Genomic DNA, 19,758 nt, shown 5'->3' on the forward strand with positions numbered 1-19,758 from the left:
AATTATTCAGTCTGGTGCAATGAAACCACTGCGGACCAAAAGTCAAACTACAAATGGTGAAAAACAACTGTTTTATGGTTTTATCAATACACTTTTCCACATCAGCTTGCTGTGACAACTGTTTTTATGATACTTGAGTTTTCTTTTTCGAATATATTGTTTGCACTTTCAATGATGTTGATTATGTCAATTAAAAATCCATGTTAAAAACGTTGATGGAAACTTATTGTGTAAAAAATTGACACCATAAAGGCAGAAGAATAGAAGCTGCATTACTTTTTGCTGTGTTTGTAGACAGTGGGCATGTGGATTTACTGCATTACTAGATTATACTGATTAATACGGCGTATCACAAACTCGTGCTGTACCTCAAACTTTATTCAATAACCTATATGATGTATGCTTTGTATTAATGCAAATATGTGTAAAGAGTATGTATGTAATATTATTTAAATTGCTCATTATTGTCATAATAATACATCACTTTTGTATATTTTTTTCCTTGGAGGAGGGGGTTGCAGGTAATGATAATTTAAATAAAGAAGAGTAAACAGTTCTATCCACTTCCAACATCATTGTCCAAAATCACTGCCAGATTAACATTTTTCACTATCGCCAATCAGACTATGATAATAGTTATTGGAGGATTAATATGGAAATTGCGACAGAGTTTGCAAATTCAATGTTTTCTGGGGAAGCACAGAACGAGGTATTGACTTTTATATAACAATACTCCCCCCCCGTTGCAAATGAGAATGAAAGAAATACATTTTTCACAGATTGCAGTCGCAACCCACACATAACGACAGTCATAACTAACAAAATAATATCTTCACTTATCTTCCTGGCTTGTGCTGTGTAACTGAAGAATACCATATTCATAAAACCGCCAAAATGAACGAAAGCCTTTCATTGTAATTTCTTTGAAAAGAAACTTATGACATAATTACCTCTTTGAAAGCTTTATAGAACATTCAAACGTGTCTTGTTTTTTTCCTTTTAATCACAACACGCATCTCTGATTGAGACATCGGCGAATGAGTTCTCGTTACGAGACAACCTCCCATTATCAATAGGACCACAGTCATAATCGTTATCATGTTTGTCTTTAATGGTGAAACAGAAGAAGCTCTATAAATTCTTATTAAAATAAATATTTCCGCTCCTACTGTTCATCAAACGTGATTCTTTTGCTGTTGCCAAGCAGTGTTTCATATTAACTAATGGTCAGTAGGTAAATATGACAGCGCCTGATGAAATACTGCTGTAATAATGTCATGACATTTCCACTATGTGTGTTTTCACAGTGGTAAACAGCCATTATGAGCCAGTGACCTTTGGATGCAGTGCTTTTTTGGACAAAAACAAATGTCATCTTAATGGTAAACTCCTGCTTCCTTATCCTCTGAATTCCTACAACACAAGCCAAAGATATTTCGTACGGTCTGATCACTATTATCATGTAATCCCACTACCCACTATTCCAGTAAGCCCTCGCTATCAATAACTTTCTCATTTGGCACTTCAGTTACAGCAGCAAGTCCAAAACTGATGGTTCATTTTAGAAAACATGAACCCAACTGAAAACACAATGAGAGCTTAAATTGAAAAAGTCAGAGGGTTAGGTAAACATCCCTTTAAAACGTGGCATTATAAGTTGCGTGGTATTCGAAAAAGCATTAGAGAAAGGAGTAAAAACACCACACTGCACTTAAATTAAAATTTGAAAGAACACAAATTGATATAGAAGATAAATAATTGCAGTGATGAAGAAGAGCAGAGCAGCACAGTGAACAAAGGACTATTAATGTTAGCCAACAACATCCACAACTGTTGTTAGTAATGATCTAAGGCTAATATTTTGCTTGCTGCATCTAACTAGGAGATGGTAACATTTCTTTTTTTTTTTTTTTAAATAAACTAGCTTAATGAGAATCATGTTATAATTAGTCTAAATCTCTGACTTCACCCCAGAGGCAAGAACAGGCCGGTGTTCCGGTGCAGTAAAGTGTGATACGGCAATTAAGACTCAATCACACGAATGTGTTGTTCATCTTTGACCTTTCCTTCGAACACTGTCACTTCAATTAACACTCTAGTCTTTTTATTTCCGGTGTTATCAGACTTATGACTTATTAAGGTGTGATACTGAAGTGTGAGGTCTTCTAATATAGATTTTTGTTTTGACAAGTTGTAACAAAGCAGTCACAGAAATAATTTTTGTGTCATCTCAGATTTTCATGCAGATGCATTTGACGTTCACACGAAACCGTGGCCAGCTGAGCACAGTGAAACAGCAATAAGCTCTCAATATGCTGCTTTTTTTAAACAACTAGAACACGGCTAGGCTGTTGCATATGTTTCTGCAATGCTGTCAATCAAAAACTGGTTTCCACCTTTCACATAGTTCCTCCAATCATCATGCAGAAGCCCAGCATCTGCATTTGCCCACCCCCCTACAACTATCTACTGTCGTGGAAGTCCAGCTTCCCTGGAAGTCGCCGCAATTTACCGTCGAGCTCACTGCAATGAAAAAAACCTATTCTGTGTCGTCATAGTGAACATTTGAAGCTCAGCTTCAAGTGGTTTCAACGGGAATACGGGAAAATCACGCAAGACGACCTGTCGTCCGTAATAAACAGCTGATTCTGAACAAACTAGTGACACGTTCTAAGCGTGTTAGCGCATGTTTAGTATTGAAACGTAAATACAACACAGTACATGTTTGACTGAGCTGAGCTTCCCTTGCTGTCTTTAGAGCGCTCACCACTGGTCTGGACGTATCATATCCAGCACATTTACATGAAATAATGTGATGATGTATGAGCTTACAGCTGACTGGAAGCAAGCAGACATGCAAGCCAGACTCAAAAATTATACAGAGGAGCTAACGTGATCATTTAAATAAAAAGTTAAAAAGTAATTAGTCTTTGTATGAGCCTATTGTCAACTCGAGGAAGCATGCGGGAATAAAGCATGTAGTTGCTCCTACCGTTCGGTTGGTGCAGATGGGGGTGAAAGCATTGGTTCCACAGGTAAACAGCCTGTTCCCCTTCACCAGCAGCACCCTGATGTAGTTCTGGCATTCCTCCTGTGGAAAACACAACGGGACACATTACAGTTAGCGGGGGCACCACCATCTATTGACGAGCAGCAGCATTAGGCAGACAAACAAAATGACACCTTATGCCAATAAATGAGACAACAACCTGCAACTGCAGGAAGGCTACTCTAAAACGTGGCCAAGCCCGACAGAGTCAAATCAAGGCTAATGGCCACTCGGCTTAGCCGTGTCACATCTTAATTCAAGAAGCGGTAGATTTGGAGAGGGATCTGCAAAAGATGGGGAATGGATAAATTCAGTAGGTGTGGGAGAGGTCCACTTGGGATTGGTCAAATGGCGAAATGGAAGTGTAGCCTCTTATATACATGATTCAATCATGTTTCTTTTAAGCCATACTCTCTTCATTGATCAATTCAACCCACTTGTCTCTAATTTATGGTGAAGTACATGCTCACCACTCTGGCCTTGGCTCACTCGTGGTTTTGGCTTGACTTTTGACTTACAAACCACTCAGCCCTCAGTTAAAACACGCCTGACAAATAAAGCCAGACTGATGGGGAGAATGACTGATTCAGTGACTTGCTAATGAATGCTGTGAACTCTCAACAGAAGGCTTTAATGCAGGGTTTCGGGGGATTAACATCAACAAAATTCAGAGTAAATAGGAGAGTAGCAGTCAGTGATCACGTCGGTAGCATTTGTCTTTGGCCTCGGTGTAAACAGGTCTCCTCCATCTTGAAAGCGGCACTGGCTGGAGTCGAAGGGGGGCCCTCCTCACACACATTTAAAACCTTGTAAATCTGCTTTTTTCTGAGCCACTTAAGGTGCCCAGGCAACACAGTACCCTCCCTCCCCTCAGCCTTAAGACTGTAATTTAGGGGTGGAAGACATTGCACGAGAGGCTGGAGTAAGGAAAGGAGGGAATTTTATTTCTCCAGATCGAGATAGACCCTCTATCTCGATCACACAGCCAAGCTTCTGTATGCATGTACTTATGTGCCTGCTTCTTTAAAACAGAGGACTCGTGAGTATATATCTGTGCATAAACTGTACATGTGTGTTATTTGTACATCCTGTATGCTTGGGAATGAGCACGTGCAGGAGGCGGGGGTCTGCATAATTCAATTCTCTGCAGTTTGCTTCTGCAGTAAATAACGACATGTTAAATATGTGCCTAGCCTCACAGTCTTGACTTGTTTATGAAAACATCCTGACAAATGCTGCACATCCTTAGTGTAATACAGAGGCTGTTATGCTTGGCTCTCACATTATATACATATATATATATATATATATATAAACAAAGCAGAGGCAGCAATCAAGTCCTGTCAATTCAATTTCATTGTCCTTTCTTCTGCTGCTTTGAATAAATCAAATACACGAGAGAGAGAGAGAGAGGAGAAAATAAACACTTGTAAATTCACTCAAAACCGAGGCAAGGTACGTGTAAGAGATGATATATTGCGGCGCACAGTGCTAGGTAATAAACCATTGAAAGCCCTATCATCTGCAGGAGTATGAAGTCTTTTAATGCTATTCTTGGTGAACAGCAGCTGATCCTTAGAAGGGAACAGTGAGCAAAACAATTTGACTCCACCAGTCAGCGGTGACTCTCAAGGACTGAGGTAGCTTAGGTCTGTAATTCACTTCAGCTATCTTGTGCTGGCCAGCCCAGAGTGTGCCTATTATGGGTCCCTAACCACCTTTCACAGGAGGATAAATACACAGTGGTGCACACACACACACACACACACACAAACACACACACAGTGATCAGGGCTGGGCAGTTCACCCACAAGTCAAGTTCAGCTTGAAACCAGCTGCTGGGTAGAAAGACCATGCCGGCTAACCACAAAAATATATAGTTAAGCACAGAAAGAAATTGCAAAAACAATAGGGACTCCATCTTTGCAAAGTCTCTAAATAACTGTTAAGGTGTGGTTGGGAATCTTTTCACTTCATAACATAGTTGAATTAAAACATCTACGAGGTCAGTTGCACACTCACACACACAGCAGGGATTTCCAGTGGCTCTTTACATTGAGGCTGAACAGAAAGCTCCATGATGCTTTCAGGCTTCATTATACATTCAATATTTAGTTGAGATGTGCTTTCTGGGGGTGATTCCACACTGCCAGTAAAGATAAAGAGAATTGACATTGTTTGCTTTGTTTTTGTTTGCTGTAACTACGCAGTACTGAGGCTCTGGTGGGAAATTTGGACAACCAGGGCGTTCAGTTCCTGTGGTAAAGCATTCATCCGTGAGTTATTTTTGTAGATAACCAAAGCCACGGGAAAATTCTCAACAATCGTCAGCTGTTTTGAAAGGGTTTTTGCTATACTATGAAATGACAATCCATTTTTTTTTTTTTTTAAATTGATTTAAAGTAGTCATTGTCTTGGACGACCTCTCTTGCTATGTCATCAGGATAACCTTAAGTTACACTTAGACATTAAATTCTTAGCCACACACTACTGGCTCGAGTAATGGCAGTCCAATGTTCCCACTGGGCATAAATGCAGTCCCAAAGAGCCACTAACATGGCTGTGGATACTTGTTTTACAACCAAGGCGTTAGGTCTGAAATATGTTGACATTTTCAGACATAAAAAGTCAGGTGAAGATATTTTATTGAGCTGCATCTATTACACATAGTGTGCAGTATATCAATGTAATGCAATTGTATATTGTTAGCGAAATAACTTTAACTAAAATAACTCAAACCAACCCACACCTAATTGACAGAAAACAGTTGTTTTTTTTCTATATACATTGTGACATTTCAAAGGCTCGGTCATCACTTAAACTCACCTCAGATTTTCCACGGCTGAAGCAGGCTCCCTTGGTGAACTCATCACAGCGCCACTCCGCCTCCTGCAGGGAGAAAGAAAAGCAGTGTAAGCTCCCAATAAACCATCGAGCAGAAGCAAACATCATAGACATTTGGCGCCATGTCACCAAGAACCATTTTGAAAGCCACTCTGGGAATCCAAACAAGACAATGCCTGGCTCTCGACTGTGGTGAAAACTCCCACCTTTCTGAAGTCATTTTGATGTCTGGTGACTTTGTCTGAAATAGAGCAGCAATAAAAATGCCACAGAGGACAGGGAAACACAGAAAACAAAACCCTGATGAGCTTGATATGGCGTCAGCAGCACTGAGAGCCGTGTGTTGACTCTTGTGCGAGGAATGGATCATGACAGAAACAAACTGTAAATGTATTTAATATAACATTGTTGCTGTTCTCTTCGTCTCACACTTGCACAACGACACTTAAACTGCACCCGGGATTGAAAGCCACATTACGTACAGACACAGAATCCAATTAAGGTACATATCAAGCAGCGCTCTCAAAAGGAAAGAGGAAGGTGAGCGAAGAGCTAAATGCCAGTTTGATTTATGTGTGAGGGAAAAGGAAGGATCTTAACACACAACAGGTGAATCCCTGGAGTGGGATGTCAATGCAATTTACATGTGAGCAAGAAACAGAAGGACGGCTTTTACATTTTTACAACAGGAGGGGGAGAAATAAGAAGATACTAAAACCTTGCTCTGTCTCATCCTAGGGTAAAGACACGTCCATGCTCCTGTTTCGACAATTTAATTTCAGCATAACCTCTGGGGAGGGGGGGTTGGGGTTTTTGGGGGCTTCCTCAATGATAGAAGTTATCTATTTATAAAATGAGAGATGGCCTCGGGAAAGCACCGGGCCACTGAGGTACTCGCGCGATAGTGACAGGCAGAAGTAGCCGTTACTCCCACCAGCACTGTTGTGGTGGCCGAGAGAGGAATACTTAACAGCAAAGTGGCTGTTGCAATAATACACTTAACACCAAGTCACAAAGAGTTTCCAACAGTCGAACGAGCCAGCTTCTTAGAGATATAACTTTTCCGGCAGTAATAACCTGGCGAGTGGCCAGAGCCTAAGGACTCCACTCAGTGGGAATACGGTAAATATCGCTAACTGGAGGAGAATTTTAGATTTCACCTTGGAATCAGGACTATTTTATGCCAGGACAAGAAAGCTGAACCCCCCCCAGCACTTTCAAAAAACTTCTTTTATTTCCTTTTTGTGAAGGCCCTGGGAGTTTCTTCTGTTTTATGGCAAGACCTTAGCTTTTTTTTTTGCCCCAGAAGCCTACTGTAAGGCACAGAAACATCTATATGTACACACACACACACATCAAATAGGCAGTAAGAGGTGTGAGCTTAGTAGAAGAGAGAGCTGTGGGTGTGTGGTACTATACAGAGAGGATTAGATATGGGGTGTTAATGGGAGCTGGATTGGATTGTGTGTGTGTGTGTGCAAGCGCAAGTTCACATTCCAGGCGAAGGCAGGCTATTCTGAGGCTGTGCACCCACCACAGAAAAACCGCACACATTATCACAACCAGCACAACACACACACACACACTGGCACACCATTCATAGTGAGGACACTCAGACGTAATGCATTCACTCGTCCCATACTTGAACCATAACCATCACAACTGAATGCCTAACCCTAACCCTAAAACCAGTTCTTAATCCCCAAAAAGCTCAAAGCTTAAAGTTTTGAGGACCAAACAAAATGCCCTCACTTTCTCAAAATGTCCACACTTCCTATAGTTTAGAGTGTGTGTTTCCTTTTTGGTCCTCACAAAAACACACATACAGGTACACACACACACACACACATTTAAGCAGCATTAATAGTGAGAACACTCATGGACATAATGAAACCCTAAAACCAAGTCTTAACCCTCAAAGGGCCCTTTTAAGGGGTGACAGAATGTGAGGACCTGTCCTGACTTTCCCAAAATGTCCTCACTCCCTATGGTTTATAAGGTTTTCTGGTCCTCACAAAGACTCCCACACAAGAGCACACGCACACAGGTGCTATAAAGTGCTTTCACTCATCACATAAGGGGAGAAATCCTGTTAACGGCCAGAGGCCTTACTCATTTATGTTGGGTGTAAAAATCCGTCACCATACATTGCAAAATTACAGCTTGAGCTCACATTAATGGCAGCAAAGTGGTTGCTTTTATCATTGCGGTGTGATTATGTCACAATCACAATAATCATTCAAAAATGCTTCAAAACAAATTCTCTCAATACTAGACATTCTCCTTCCATCGCTACCATCACGGTGAGAATGTTTAAATGCTCATACTATGGCTGTAAGTGAAGGTGTCGTCAAACACTAAAGCTGCACTAAAGGCTGCGCTGATTCAAATGGTCCAGATTAAAGAGCGGAATCACGGCCAAGCAAAGACAAGCACCGATGTCATTAAGAAACATTAGAGGCTCGTTAACATGCTATTGCTCAGCCAATGTGCTTATAAGATGAATCTGCCTTAAAAACTGCCGTTAAATAATCATTCTTTGCATTATCAGCCTCACCCAAAACCTCTTTCTGCATCTCGGTTGCCTTAAGGAGAGTGAGAGGCTTGTCACAAAGAAGATGAGAAAATCACAGAGGGACTGGGATTACATGTGGTGAGCTAGGCCAGGTGGTTTTAGCTACAGAAAAAAGAAAATCTGTATATAAAATCATATATACATACACATATATATATATATATATATATATATATATATATTTATTTATTTATTTAAAAAGATTAAGATTCTATCAGTTATGACATCATTGTAATGATAATATCTGACAGCATTTTTCTGCTCCACTGAAAAAATATGATGGCAATTATAAGCAGGCATCATTTATGAAAGAGTGTCACTTTTACATGAGTATAAAGTATTAGTATTGATGTTCAATCTTACTGAGTGACATTTATATCGCAGGGCAGAACTCTGACTTGAGTGCTCTCAGATAAACATTAATGTGGCTAAACCAGATGGGTATGTTAGCCATCAGGTAAAAATAATATGTGACACTCGAAGAAAATGAAATCAGTTCAATAAACTATGAAATGTATAATAAATAAAGAAAAAAATGAAAAGATTAGTTTCAGGATGCTGGATGAGATGGAGGCACAGTCTGATCGAGGGTGAGGAAGATCGGAGATCGAAACTAAAAATGATAACACTCAAAATGTCATTAAAAACACTTAAATGAATGAGCGTCAGTACAATTATACACAAAGTTGATCACCATTGAAACAGAAAATAAATGTGATTCTGTAAAACTGTGACAAATGTTTACGACTAACAATGCCGAGTCTTTGTGTTTTGATTAATTTTGGTCGATTGTCACAATGCCGGTGTGTTTTTCTGCCATGTTGGATGACTTTTGACTCGTGCTGTTTACACTTGTGTTGTTAAAACTGCAAATATAAGAAACACAGTTGTAACAGTTCTGGAAAGTCTACGATAAAGTGTGATTAAGAGAAATTGCAGAAATGCAGAGAGAGGCGGTGGGAGTTTGGCACAGTCGATAAACAGAGAATTTTTATTTCAGGGAAACAAACAGAGAAGAGAAAAATATCCTGAATTTTGTTATGTTCCGTCTGTCTGCCCTTTCTACTGTTCCCTAAATGGAACATAATCCTTAGAGATGAACCCATTGTACTCAAACATCATGTCAACTTTTACACTGAGGGGCTATTGTCACCACAAGGTGGGTGTTGGATAGATACCAGGGGAGCTGGTGGGCAGGAAACGAGATACAGACAAGGGGAAAAGACATTGAAGGGAAGATTGGAGACAAACAAAAAACCAACAAAGAGAAAACAGAGTCCAACTTAGGAGGCAGTCACGGCAAGAGACAGTGTGGGTAGAGGGAAATAGTCAGTGGGTCGAAGGATGGAGTTAGGAGCTGAATTCCAAAACAGCATTTTTTCCAGACATGATATTGACTACATTAATACATTTAGCATTACGAGTGTCCAGAGATCACGCCCACTGCTGACAGCTGTCTCACTTTGTGAAATGACTGGCTGTGTGTGTGTCTCATTACAAGAAGATGGTGGGTTATAAGAGCCAGAGCGGGACAAATTGTTTACAGGATCACAACTTGTAATATTACCTCTTGATATACTGGTGCAATATCTACAATTTAACCCAGGATGTCTGTTGATGTAAGCTGTTGAAAAATGCACACATTCTTGATGTTGTGGCGGAGCAAATGCATGGGTTTGAGTCACGACACATATCATCAAATCCCCATAAAACCTTAAGTCAGTTGGAGTGACCCCCCGCTGTCGCTGCGACACAGTAAATTCACACACTTGCTTAAACAGGCCATCAAACCCCATGATATCGCAGAGGACGCTGGTATCTACATCTCAAACCCCATTGTTGCTTTTTATTCTATGCATTTAAATGGCCACGTTAGTGGGTTCTAGTAATTGAATTAGCAATGGATTCAGCACTGTGGAGGATAGCTGCTGTTACGTACTGATTAGCAGGGCTAATTGTCCGTCTGATGAAGTGTAATTGCAAGAGACGTGCCCATGAAATACAACAGGTGATAGAGGAAAAAGCCCTTTGTTTTCTTTGGAGTCCCCTTCTTTCTTTACGACATGACAATACAAGGCGAAGCAGAGAAAAACGTTGGTACAATATACATCTCAACACCACACAGTGTCTGTTGCCAAGAGGAGCTGTTATGGATGGTGTTTTCATGTGCCAGTGCAGAAGAAGGGAGGGGAGAGAGAGAGAGAGAGCGAGAGACTGAAGCAAATATCCACTCTATTCTGCTGTGGGGCAGTATTGAATAGCGAACAATGCCACTGAGCCTCCTCATCCCCATGCTTATTGACTGATTAACGCTGGGCCACACTGTTTTTGTTGGTACTCATCGTCTGCATCCTGTTTTGATTCATCGGGGGAAACAGCGGGCTCATATTGGATTTTTAAAGCGGTGTTTCTTCTTTCTTTATTTTTTTTCCTCTTTGCTCAACTTGTCTTGCCAACGACTTAATAAACACTTTGGTCTTTGAGGACAAGCATTAAAGTGTGAAGTCTCTGATTTGAGCATGTGTGCAAGGGCAAATATGCTGCCACAAGAAAGGGGCAAAAGGGATCACATCACAACATCATCAAAGGCCATTATGTTGGAAGCACACAGGCAGAGAGGAAAGCTGAGAAGAACATGGAGCAGGAATGGCCATTCATCAGTTCTGCCAACACAATGCAGAAATGAATACAATGCAAATGCAGAAGGTCCCAATTCATCAGTGGTTGTCTCCACTCCACAGTGAGCCATGGAAGGTGCATAATGGTGATGCCAGCATTGATTCGCCTGCCCAAGGTTGGCAGCAGCCAGGGCAGGGAGCAGAACAAGGGACAGAGGGGACAGAAGGACAATAAAGAACAGATGGGAGGTATAAAGTGGGGTACACCTGTAAGTGAAGGAAGGATATTATTCTCTGTCTGATTTTTTTTACAACGACTCCTTTGGTAGTTGTGAGGCGACAACCACACTACCCTATTTTTGCTTAAAAACACAACATTCTGCTGCCATCCACGCTAACTCTGAATTTGAGTGTCCTGAAAACAGAGAAGTTAAAAAATGCTGCTCCCCATTTTCGGCTGCGTTTCAGTCTGGACCGATAGAAAGTGAGACCGAGAAAGGGTAATGGTTCTTGTCAGGCGTGACTGAAAAGTTTCGTTAACGCTTGCCTGGTCATCAGTCTCTCAACAGAAATCTTTGCTCTTACTTTTCACCTTTCGACTGCAAATTAGAGACTCAGCTTCCAGTTTACAACAGAACACACGTGTGTAACTGAATGGTCATGTGTGCTCAATGGCCTGTTGTTAGGTAAGGTGCTGGAGCTAGAACACTCATCTGGACAATCACTGATATCTTCAAATGAAAATGTAGTCATGTGGATGTGGCCTAACTGTCTCATTCGTTGTCCTTGTCTTACTTTTTTCTTCTTCTTTTTTTTACTTGAACTGCACAAATATGAAAGTAGTGCAAGGATGAGACTATTTTTGTTCTTAATCAGTGGGGATAATGGTAAGGTTGACAGGTAGAGGACTACAGGAGAAAAACAACCTTTTAGAAGCAGATATTAACTCCAATCAAGGCCATAAGAAGGACTGGCTGAGTCTTTCCACTCACATTTATCATTCAGCATGAGTACATACTAACAAGCTCATTTAATGTGGAGGGTTTCCCACTTATGCTTGATCTTACACTTTGATCCTGAAAGTGATGCTCTGTTGTTGTAAACCCTTGCTCGGACAGACCTTTATACTCCTCTTCAGTGAGGGAACCCTCTCTTTTCCCAGGACATAAAAGAGCATATCTGAGGGGTGGCCTCAAAAGACACGCAGGCAATGACAGCATTAAAGTTCTCAGTTGGCTCAGCATCAAGTCTTTTTAACAAAAGGTCCTCTTTCTCTCCAACTTCTGGCATTCCTGAGTTCCTCTATTTTTTTCTATTACCTCCAAGCACGCAGGGCATTTACAGAGGAGATTACGGTTTCGGGGGCTCAGACTATATCGATCTCTGGGTCTCAACTCGATATGTGCAAGAAAGCAGTGTTTAGCTGCCGCCCTAAGTGTCACTACACTCTAAACTATCCACAATACAACAGCAGGACGACCAGGTAATCTGAGTTCATTTACTGTTTTGCAGAAAGCTTGAAAATTACTGAACCAAGTGCAGAAAGAGTGGGTGGGATTCATCTTGCTTTCATGCAGGAGAAGTCCACGGTGGCCTCCTCCCCTCGACACAAAAGCCCCATACATGTACATTCAAGATGAGATCGGCCCTTTATCAATCATTTGGTAATTACATCCAGGTCTTTTGTATATTATAGGCTGTTTGCATTAGACTGGCACAAAGCCTTGTGCTCTGTCAAACCTACACTCCCTCCCTCTCTGAGCTGCCAACCATGCAGGAACAAATCACTGCCACTGAGCATTATCTGACAGGGCTGATGCATGGGGATGGGGTGAAATCACAAAGACAAATGTGGGTGTAGCTTTTAGCTTTTTTTCCCTCTGCAGAGAAAACAACAGAAGAGCCTCATGCAACTCTTTGGAACATCAGTGCAATCGGAATAAATTGCAATGGACAACTAAGACAGTTCTGTTCTCAAACTTTCTTTTGTTTGCTCTGGCAAGTCTTTCATATTCAGGGACAATGACAAAGACAAATACATGTAAACCCAGCCACAGCGGCAACCAAATCTCTGTGCAATTAAATCTCCCACTTAATGCCACAATGCAAAAGAAGGAAGCAAAGAAAGAAACTCCTGAGAGAGGTGCATGCCAAAGATATTGTGCTCCTAAAACTTCAGCAGTTGAACTTCACCTTCCACTTGACTCAGTCAAATGCAAAGCAGGGGCTAGTGAACAGGGCTATTTTACATTAGCCCCAGGCCTTGGCAAGGATTACCAGGTAGTATTCTCTCAAGAGAAGACATCTTGGAAGGATTGATTGGGTTGGTGAAAACTGCTCGCTGAATATGCAGCACCAGCCGAATGCAGGATGAAATAAAGAATGAGGGATGATTGGGTGCACGGACGGCAAAGAGCATCTTTAAAAAGCATCTGTGTCCCAGTGCGTGGCCACAATAGACTGACTCCGCATGCTTCCTCGTCTCTCAGTGGGGGTGTTTTTTCAGTTTTCTTCCCTCTGTCTGTGTGCTGCGAATCCTTTGTGTGTGCGTGTCGTTCTCAGCCCCCTTCAATCCAACAAATTCAGCTACGCTTCTTATTTTGTCCGACTGTTCATTCATTTCTGCTTTCCAAGTGGATTTATATCAGCCGTGCTCCCTTTATTCTCCCTTTTGTTCCATCCAGTCATTCTCATTCCTGTGTTTCTCTTTCTCTCTCTCCTGATCCTCTCCCATGGTTTTACAGGGTGTAAATGCCTGACATTAAGAGTCGTCTAAACCACCGAAGGAGCCTCACTGCTACCAAGTAGAAATAAACCCCTCAATGTGTCGGCGCTTGTATGGCAACTCAATGAGTCGCAAAACTCTTAACTCCATGGAGGAATGTGTGTTCACACAAGAGTGGAGAAGAAGAAGCAAAATAAGAAGGTGCAGAGGAAAAAAATAGAACAAAAACATTTGGGAGAAGGAGATGAAAGACACACTGATAAGTAAAGTATAATTGCTAAGTAACGTTAAGCATAATTGCTACCTTGAATTTCCAGCTATTTATGTGCATTTTTGCACAAAAACCTTCAACATGTCACAACATGCAGAAGGCAAATCCAAGAACGTATAATTCTTTCATTTCTATTTAGCATTCTAGAACATCTGCTTCAGTCTATGGGGTTGTATTTGCCTTTACTCCTCAAGAAGAACAGACACATTTAACTAAGTCTCAGGCTGTTATAAAAATGGAGGGTATCAAGCTTTATACCTGCACACTTTCTCTGTGTATTAACCCACAGCGCTGTCGACCAAACTCACTGCCACTCTACCACATGGGAAGTTGTTGTGTAATGCTAAACCATTTTTACTGTAACAGCTTCAAGTTGTGGGAGCTGGCAGCGCCATGCCACAACTAGCTGTGTGTGTCCTGGAGACAGGCAGTGGTCTGAGGGCAACTGTAAAAGCACACATTCACCCAGAAGATTCAGACTCACCTGGATGAGTGTCAGGTCTTCCAGATTGAGCCTGAAGAGGTGATTTCTGGAAAATAAAAGAAGCACATGTGTCAGCGAATGGACCAATTTTCTGCTGCTAAGCAAAGAAAAGTGTGGATGTTAAGACATGCTTGGTCAAAGGCCAAAGCTGTGTTCAGTATTTATGTGTTCTCTCGACGGCACTTTCATCATCGCGCTCCCTAACTTTTGAGGCAACAGTTCAAAGGGATCTCCACCTCCAAAAATGGAACACAAGGCCTTATCTTACACCAGGTGCAAAGCGGCGCCAAGTGTGATGCAACTTTCTTTTCAACTTGCAAACCAAGCGGTAGTCATTTTTCCATTTGAAATAACAAAAGCATGGGCCCATTTGAGCACCTGTGGGTGCATTCATCTTACGGTGGTCAGGTACATTGTTGGCATGTTTCTATCTCGAGGCAACAAATACCTGGACTGGAGTAAATGGTGCTGTATTTCACAGTTATTTCATCTTCTTTGTCAAAAACCTGGCACCTACAGTACCCAGAAATGCAAACTCAACCACCAACGGTTCAGTGAGGGAACGTTTGGCTGAAAGTTATGACTCATGTAATCACAAACAGATATGTGGAGCACACAACAGAGATTCTAGTGAGCTTATTTTCTTCTGACTCCACACATTTCTTTCATTTTCAAACTTGCAGTGTTGCAGCCAACATTGCCTCGAGTGATGTCACTTGGAGTAATTAATCAGATTTTGTGCAGCTTGATACAACTTTTCCCACAGATGCAGCAGTAGTCCCTAAAATCTTTAAACACACTTTTGCAACATCTGCGACATTGCCATTAAAATTGGGATAGAAACTAAAAAAAAAAGAGAGTCCTTTGCATTCACCACACGAGGAATACAGCAAATGGTATAGTGTTCATCCATCCAGTGCAGTCATATACAGACCTATAGACCCTTCAACTTTTACTTTGGAGGGAAAACAGACCCGATACAGCAAAATCTCATCCTTTAACTTCAGGTTTCGTAAGAGCTTTAATTAGTGCATATCCTGCCTTGCCTGAAGCTCAGTGATTTGCAAGGCACAAACATTTCAATGGGCATTTCTAACTTTTCAGGAAAATAATAAATATCCCATCAAGCAGCCTAATGTCTCACACTGTCTACTAAAACCATTATGTCCCATTATCTGAGTGAGATCACATGCAGCCCAGCAATTAGGACTGACAGCATTGTTTATTGGGATTTTATGATGTACTGAAGTTTTTTTTTTTACAAGCACAATGCAAACATATAAACTGAAATTGAGATTTAACTGGAATATGTTGGAAAAACGTATTCATAATCGTAACAACAACCCATATTTCACATCTCATACTGCCAACTGTCATTTTTTTTTAAAAGCAAGCATTGTTATTCATTTCGGTTGCATCTCACCCTGAAGTTAAACTCCACAAGCGTGTCCGTGCGCACGCACTCGCGCGTGCACACACACGCTGCAGCGATCCATCAAACCCTTGAAGAGTGGCTATCAGCCAAGTCTCAGCGTCGCCGCGGCTCCCCTGTTTTACTGTATTGATATTTGCATCGATCCCTCTTTCCTTCCATTATCACTCATACTTCTAAGCCAGCCTGCAGCCATCCATCGAGCCACATCATCTTTCACAGTCAGACTCGAGAGACGCAGAGCCAACACAGAGAATTGAACTAAATCTCTTGTTTGATCTTTTGAGTGCTGCAGATTATAGGTGTTGATAGGATTGGCTGATTTACAGCTAAAAATAAGACACAGACAGAAAAAGACACACATATACATATGTACAGTATAATTATATTACAATGTCATTTATTTATTCATTCCCAGTGAATTTACTCACTTAGTCAACCCCCTGTTTTTAATCTGTCATGACAGTAAAACATACATTTTTCCTGATTAGTCTTTTCCAGCTAAGTACCCGCAGCAGTGGTACATTAGTAAATTCCCTGGGCTCACTTTGTTTCTGTTTATTTTGCTGCTCCCCTTCCTGCTGTTATCTCCTGTTCACGTTGTACTGAGTTTCTTTCTATTGACAACTAAAGCCATTAAGAGAAGTGCAGCGCACACTTCATCTGAAATCAGCCAGCGTGAATATATGCACCCTCCCTCTCTATCCCTCTCTTATATACACACACACACACACACACACACACACACACACACACACACTCTTGGCTTGACAAAGACAATATACATGGAAGCAATCTCAACTTTTGTTCTCCGACTTCTTTGAAGACATCTATAGTGAAGCTGACTATAACTCATGCAATGCACCAACAAACACTGGGAGAGAAGAAAAAGGACGAATCAAAGACAGGACAACATAAAAAGAGAGGAGGGAAGACCGAAGATGCATTTTCACACACACACACACACACACACACACACTGCGTAGCGTACCTAAATTTATCTAGATATCTCTGCAGAAGCTAAATGTGAGAATACAAAATGTCCAAATGACATTAAAGGAACAACACCCTGTCATCTGTGTTTCTAGCAAGTCAAAGGCTGTGTTGATGCGGTTTCTATTATGCAGCTGGTGAAGAACCAACAGAGACAACAAGATCCCAGAGCTTCTGCTCATAGAAGGCTCGATGCCAAAAACACCAGTCGAATTCACAGGACTGGAAACAAGCTATATATCAACAAAACACTACATCACGGACACAGGCGATCTTTCAATGTGTGCTGCACGTGTGAGAGGGCAAATCCAGCTGCAGAGAAAGAAACGTGAAAAGAAACTTAGGTTTACCTGGCGCCGACGATCAGCTCGTTCTGGCCGGGGTCAAAGGTCAGCTGTGAGTAATCCACGGTGCCCTCTGCCTTGAACCTGGAGATCCACGGCTCCATCTCTGCAGACGAGACAACAGGACACAAGAACAGTGAGCCAATCAGAGCGGAGACTTTATGACCGCAGACGACAGGTCTGTGCTGATGAATTATCTGTGTTCAAAGGGCTGCTGTAACTCCTCACATGACACTCAAAGAGCAGGTTTATAACAACAACAACAACAACAAGCCTACAACTCCTTCCACTATGTCTGTATGGAAGACATTCATTGATTCAACTGAATGTGAAACTACATTTAAAAAGCATAGACTCCAGCCCATATTTATAATGCATACAATGTTCATTTAAACTCCAGATAAGCCAGGAGAACAGTTCAAGTGTTGCTGCTTATTCCTTGTGTGTGTGTGTCTGCATGTGAGTGTGTGACGGGTTGCAGGTGTGCAGGTGTGTAGGTGGATGCTGGGAGCTGATTGGTCCTGCACAGGAGGTTTCCAGTGGAGGAGGTCTGATCATCCCAGCTGCAGTGGACTTCCCTTGAGCCACTCACACAGACTGCTTGCAGACATGTTGTGCTTGTTTTTTAATATATCTTTAAAATGGTTTGGTTAGTCTCCACACTCTTGTGAAAAAAAATTAGGTTTTCCCCCAGGCCTGGTCTTAACAATTGCAGAGCAGATTATCTTATATCTTTGCTTACATAGACACAAATAAAATGGAATTAAAGCATGATTGGAATTCATTTCATGATGATCGAAGCTCAGTGTTTCGGTCATCTGCTGTGTTTTCTGGTATGTTCCATTGAATCCAAAATGACTTACTGCTTTTGCAGCCACTGTTTCTGCTAATATCAAAGGTGAAATTCAGGCCGCTCCTGTTTCCGCATGTCTGGTGAATAACTGTCTGTCATTGTTCGATACGTGAATAATGCAGGTAAAATTCAGGAGCGATTTATTGAACTTTTTTGATGTGTCAGGAGGGCGAGATGCCCAGTGTGTGTTTGAAGTTTCAAATCCAACCATGCAGGGCCAAATGTTAGGGAAAAAATTGTGGCACAAACCTGCAATGCTTCATCTCTCAATGGGCCTCAGGCCAAAATTAAACCACTGGCCCCTTGTGCAATGTTTGTGCATTGCTATGCACACAGGCTGAATGTGGTGCTGTCTCAGGGAGCTTAATGCTCGTCTGAGATGAGAATTTTAGTTTGCATCTCTCTCTGGGTTTGCCACATTTTTTTTTTCCCAAATCCACAAAGAGGACGTCTTTTCTCAAGTCTGCAGGACGTTCAAGGTTGGCCAGAGACGCTCCTACTCGATGGAATTTCACATCCCCGATAGTGAGCCCTGTGGCAAACAATTATGATAGCCTCCTGCTGACGTTTGATAAGATCTTTGATGATAAGAGCATGGATGATGACACACACAAACACGCTTGTAATGACATTGAAGGATTTTAAGTTTGTGTTCACGTCGTACACATACGACCAAATCTTCTCGGAGACTGATGTGGTCTGGTTTGACATTGTCCAGCAGAGTCTCTCCTAACAAATCTCACAACAGACCCTTGAGATAAGCCTATGAGGAAAGCGACGCACTACAGAAATCTGTCCTTAGTGGCATCAGCGGGTGTAGAGAGGGGCCTCTCCTGCTTAAAACAGTTCTGTTCATGCACAATGCTCTGCTGGCCATTGAGAGGAAACTAGTCAAATCGCTGGAAAAGACACCAGCTGGTTCAATAGGGTCACAGAATTTATGTATAAATAACTGGGCCTGAAATGAGCTTACTCTGTTTCAAAGACCAGCACCTGCCACTGGTCTGGAGCCAAAACAGATTGCTTATTAAAGATGCTGAAAGAACTCCCGGCTGTAGGGTTGTAAAGTAAATGTGCTTGGATTGGATATAAATGTCCTGCCCTCTCGCTCGTTCATCGAACACAGGAGCAATATGAACTGCTGAGGCTGTAGCTTCATTACGGAGAACAGAGGAAAAAACAAAACAAAAGTATTGTTTGGAGAACACGATGTAGGTCAATTTTTTTAAAACAAAAACCAACAACAAAAAGCCCTATTAACAGAAATACAAGTTACAGGTGTGAGAAAGGAGGGAAAATAAACAATAAACTGTGGGTGCACAGCAAGGGATCTAGCAGAAATATAGGGAGAAATAATCAATACAGTTTTAATGGAGTTAGTTTACAAAAGAAGCTCCTTCTACCATTTCCAGACAATCAGACAATCCTATGAATGTGAAAATGGTTTATTCTGAATAAAAGCTTGATGCATGCATAATCAAATTGAACTTTTTGACGATATCTGATATGCTGATATATCGGGAGCGCTTGGGCTGATAACCGATACTGATATCCTGGCGTGTTTGCCGGT

The 19,758-nt window shown here is 41.5% G+C and overlaps 1 protein-coding gene across 4 annotated transcripts in view; it reads right to left on the reverse strand.

The window, feature by feature from the left end:
- sema5a (sema domain, seven thrombospondin repeats (type 1 and type 1-like), transmembrane domain (TM) and short cytoplasmic domain, (semaphorin) 5A) overlaps positions 1 to 19,758 on the reverse strand; it is a 118,036-nt gene that overhangs the window by 58,443 nt on the left and 39,835 nt on the right. For all 4 annotated transcript variants that reach the window (XM_044031845.1, XM_044031820.1, XM_044031828.1 and 1 more), the window contains exons 3-6: positions 17,342 to 17,441; positions 14,567 to 14,612; positions 5,876 to 5,938; positions 2,993 to 3,091 (exon numbers count right to left, since the gene is read on the reverse strand). In XM_044031845.1, the coding sequence (XP_043887780.1) occupies positions 2,993 to 3,091; positions 5,876 to 5,938; positions 14,567 to 14,612; positions 17,342 to 17,441 (308 nt within the window). The remainder of the gene's footprint in view (positions 1 to 2,992; positions 3,092 to 5,875; positions 5,939 to 14,566; positions 14,613 to 17,341; positions 17,442 to 19,758) is intronic.

The sequence above is a fragment of the Solea senegalensis genome, linkage group LG1, assembly GCF_019176455.1.
Source record: "Solea senegalensis isolate Sse05_10M linkage group LG1, IFAPA_SoseM_1, whole genome shotgun sequence".
Taxonomy (NCBI): domain Eukaryota; kingdom Metazoa; phylum Chordata; class Actinopteri; order Pleuronectiformes; family Soleidae; genus Solea; species Solea senegalensis.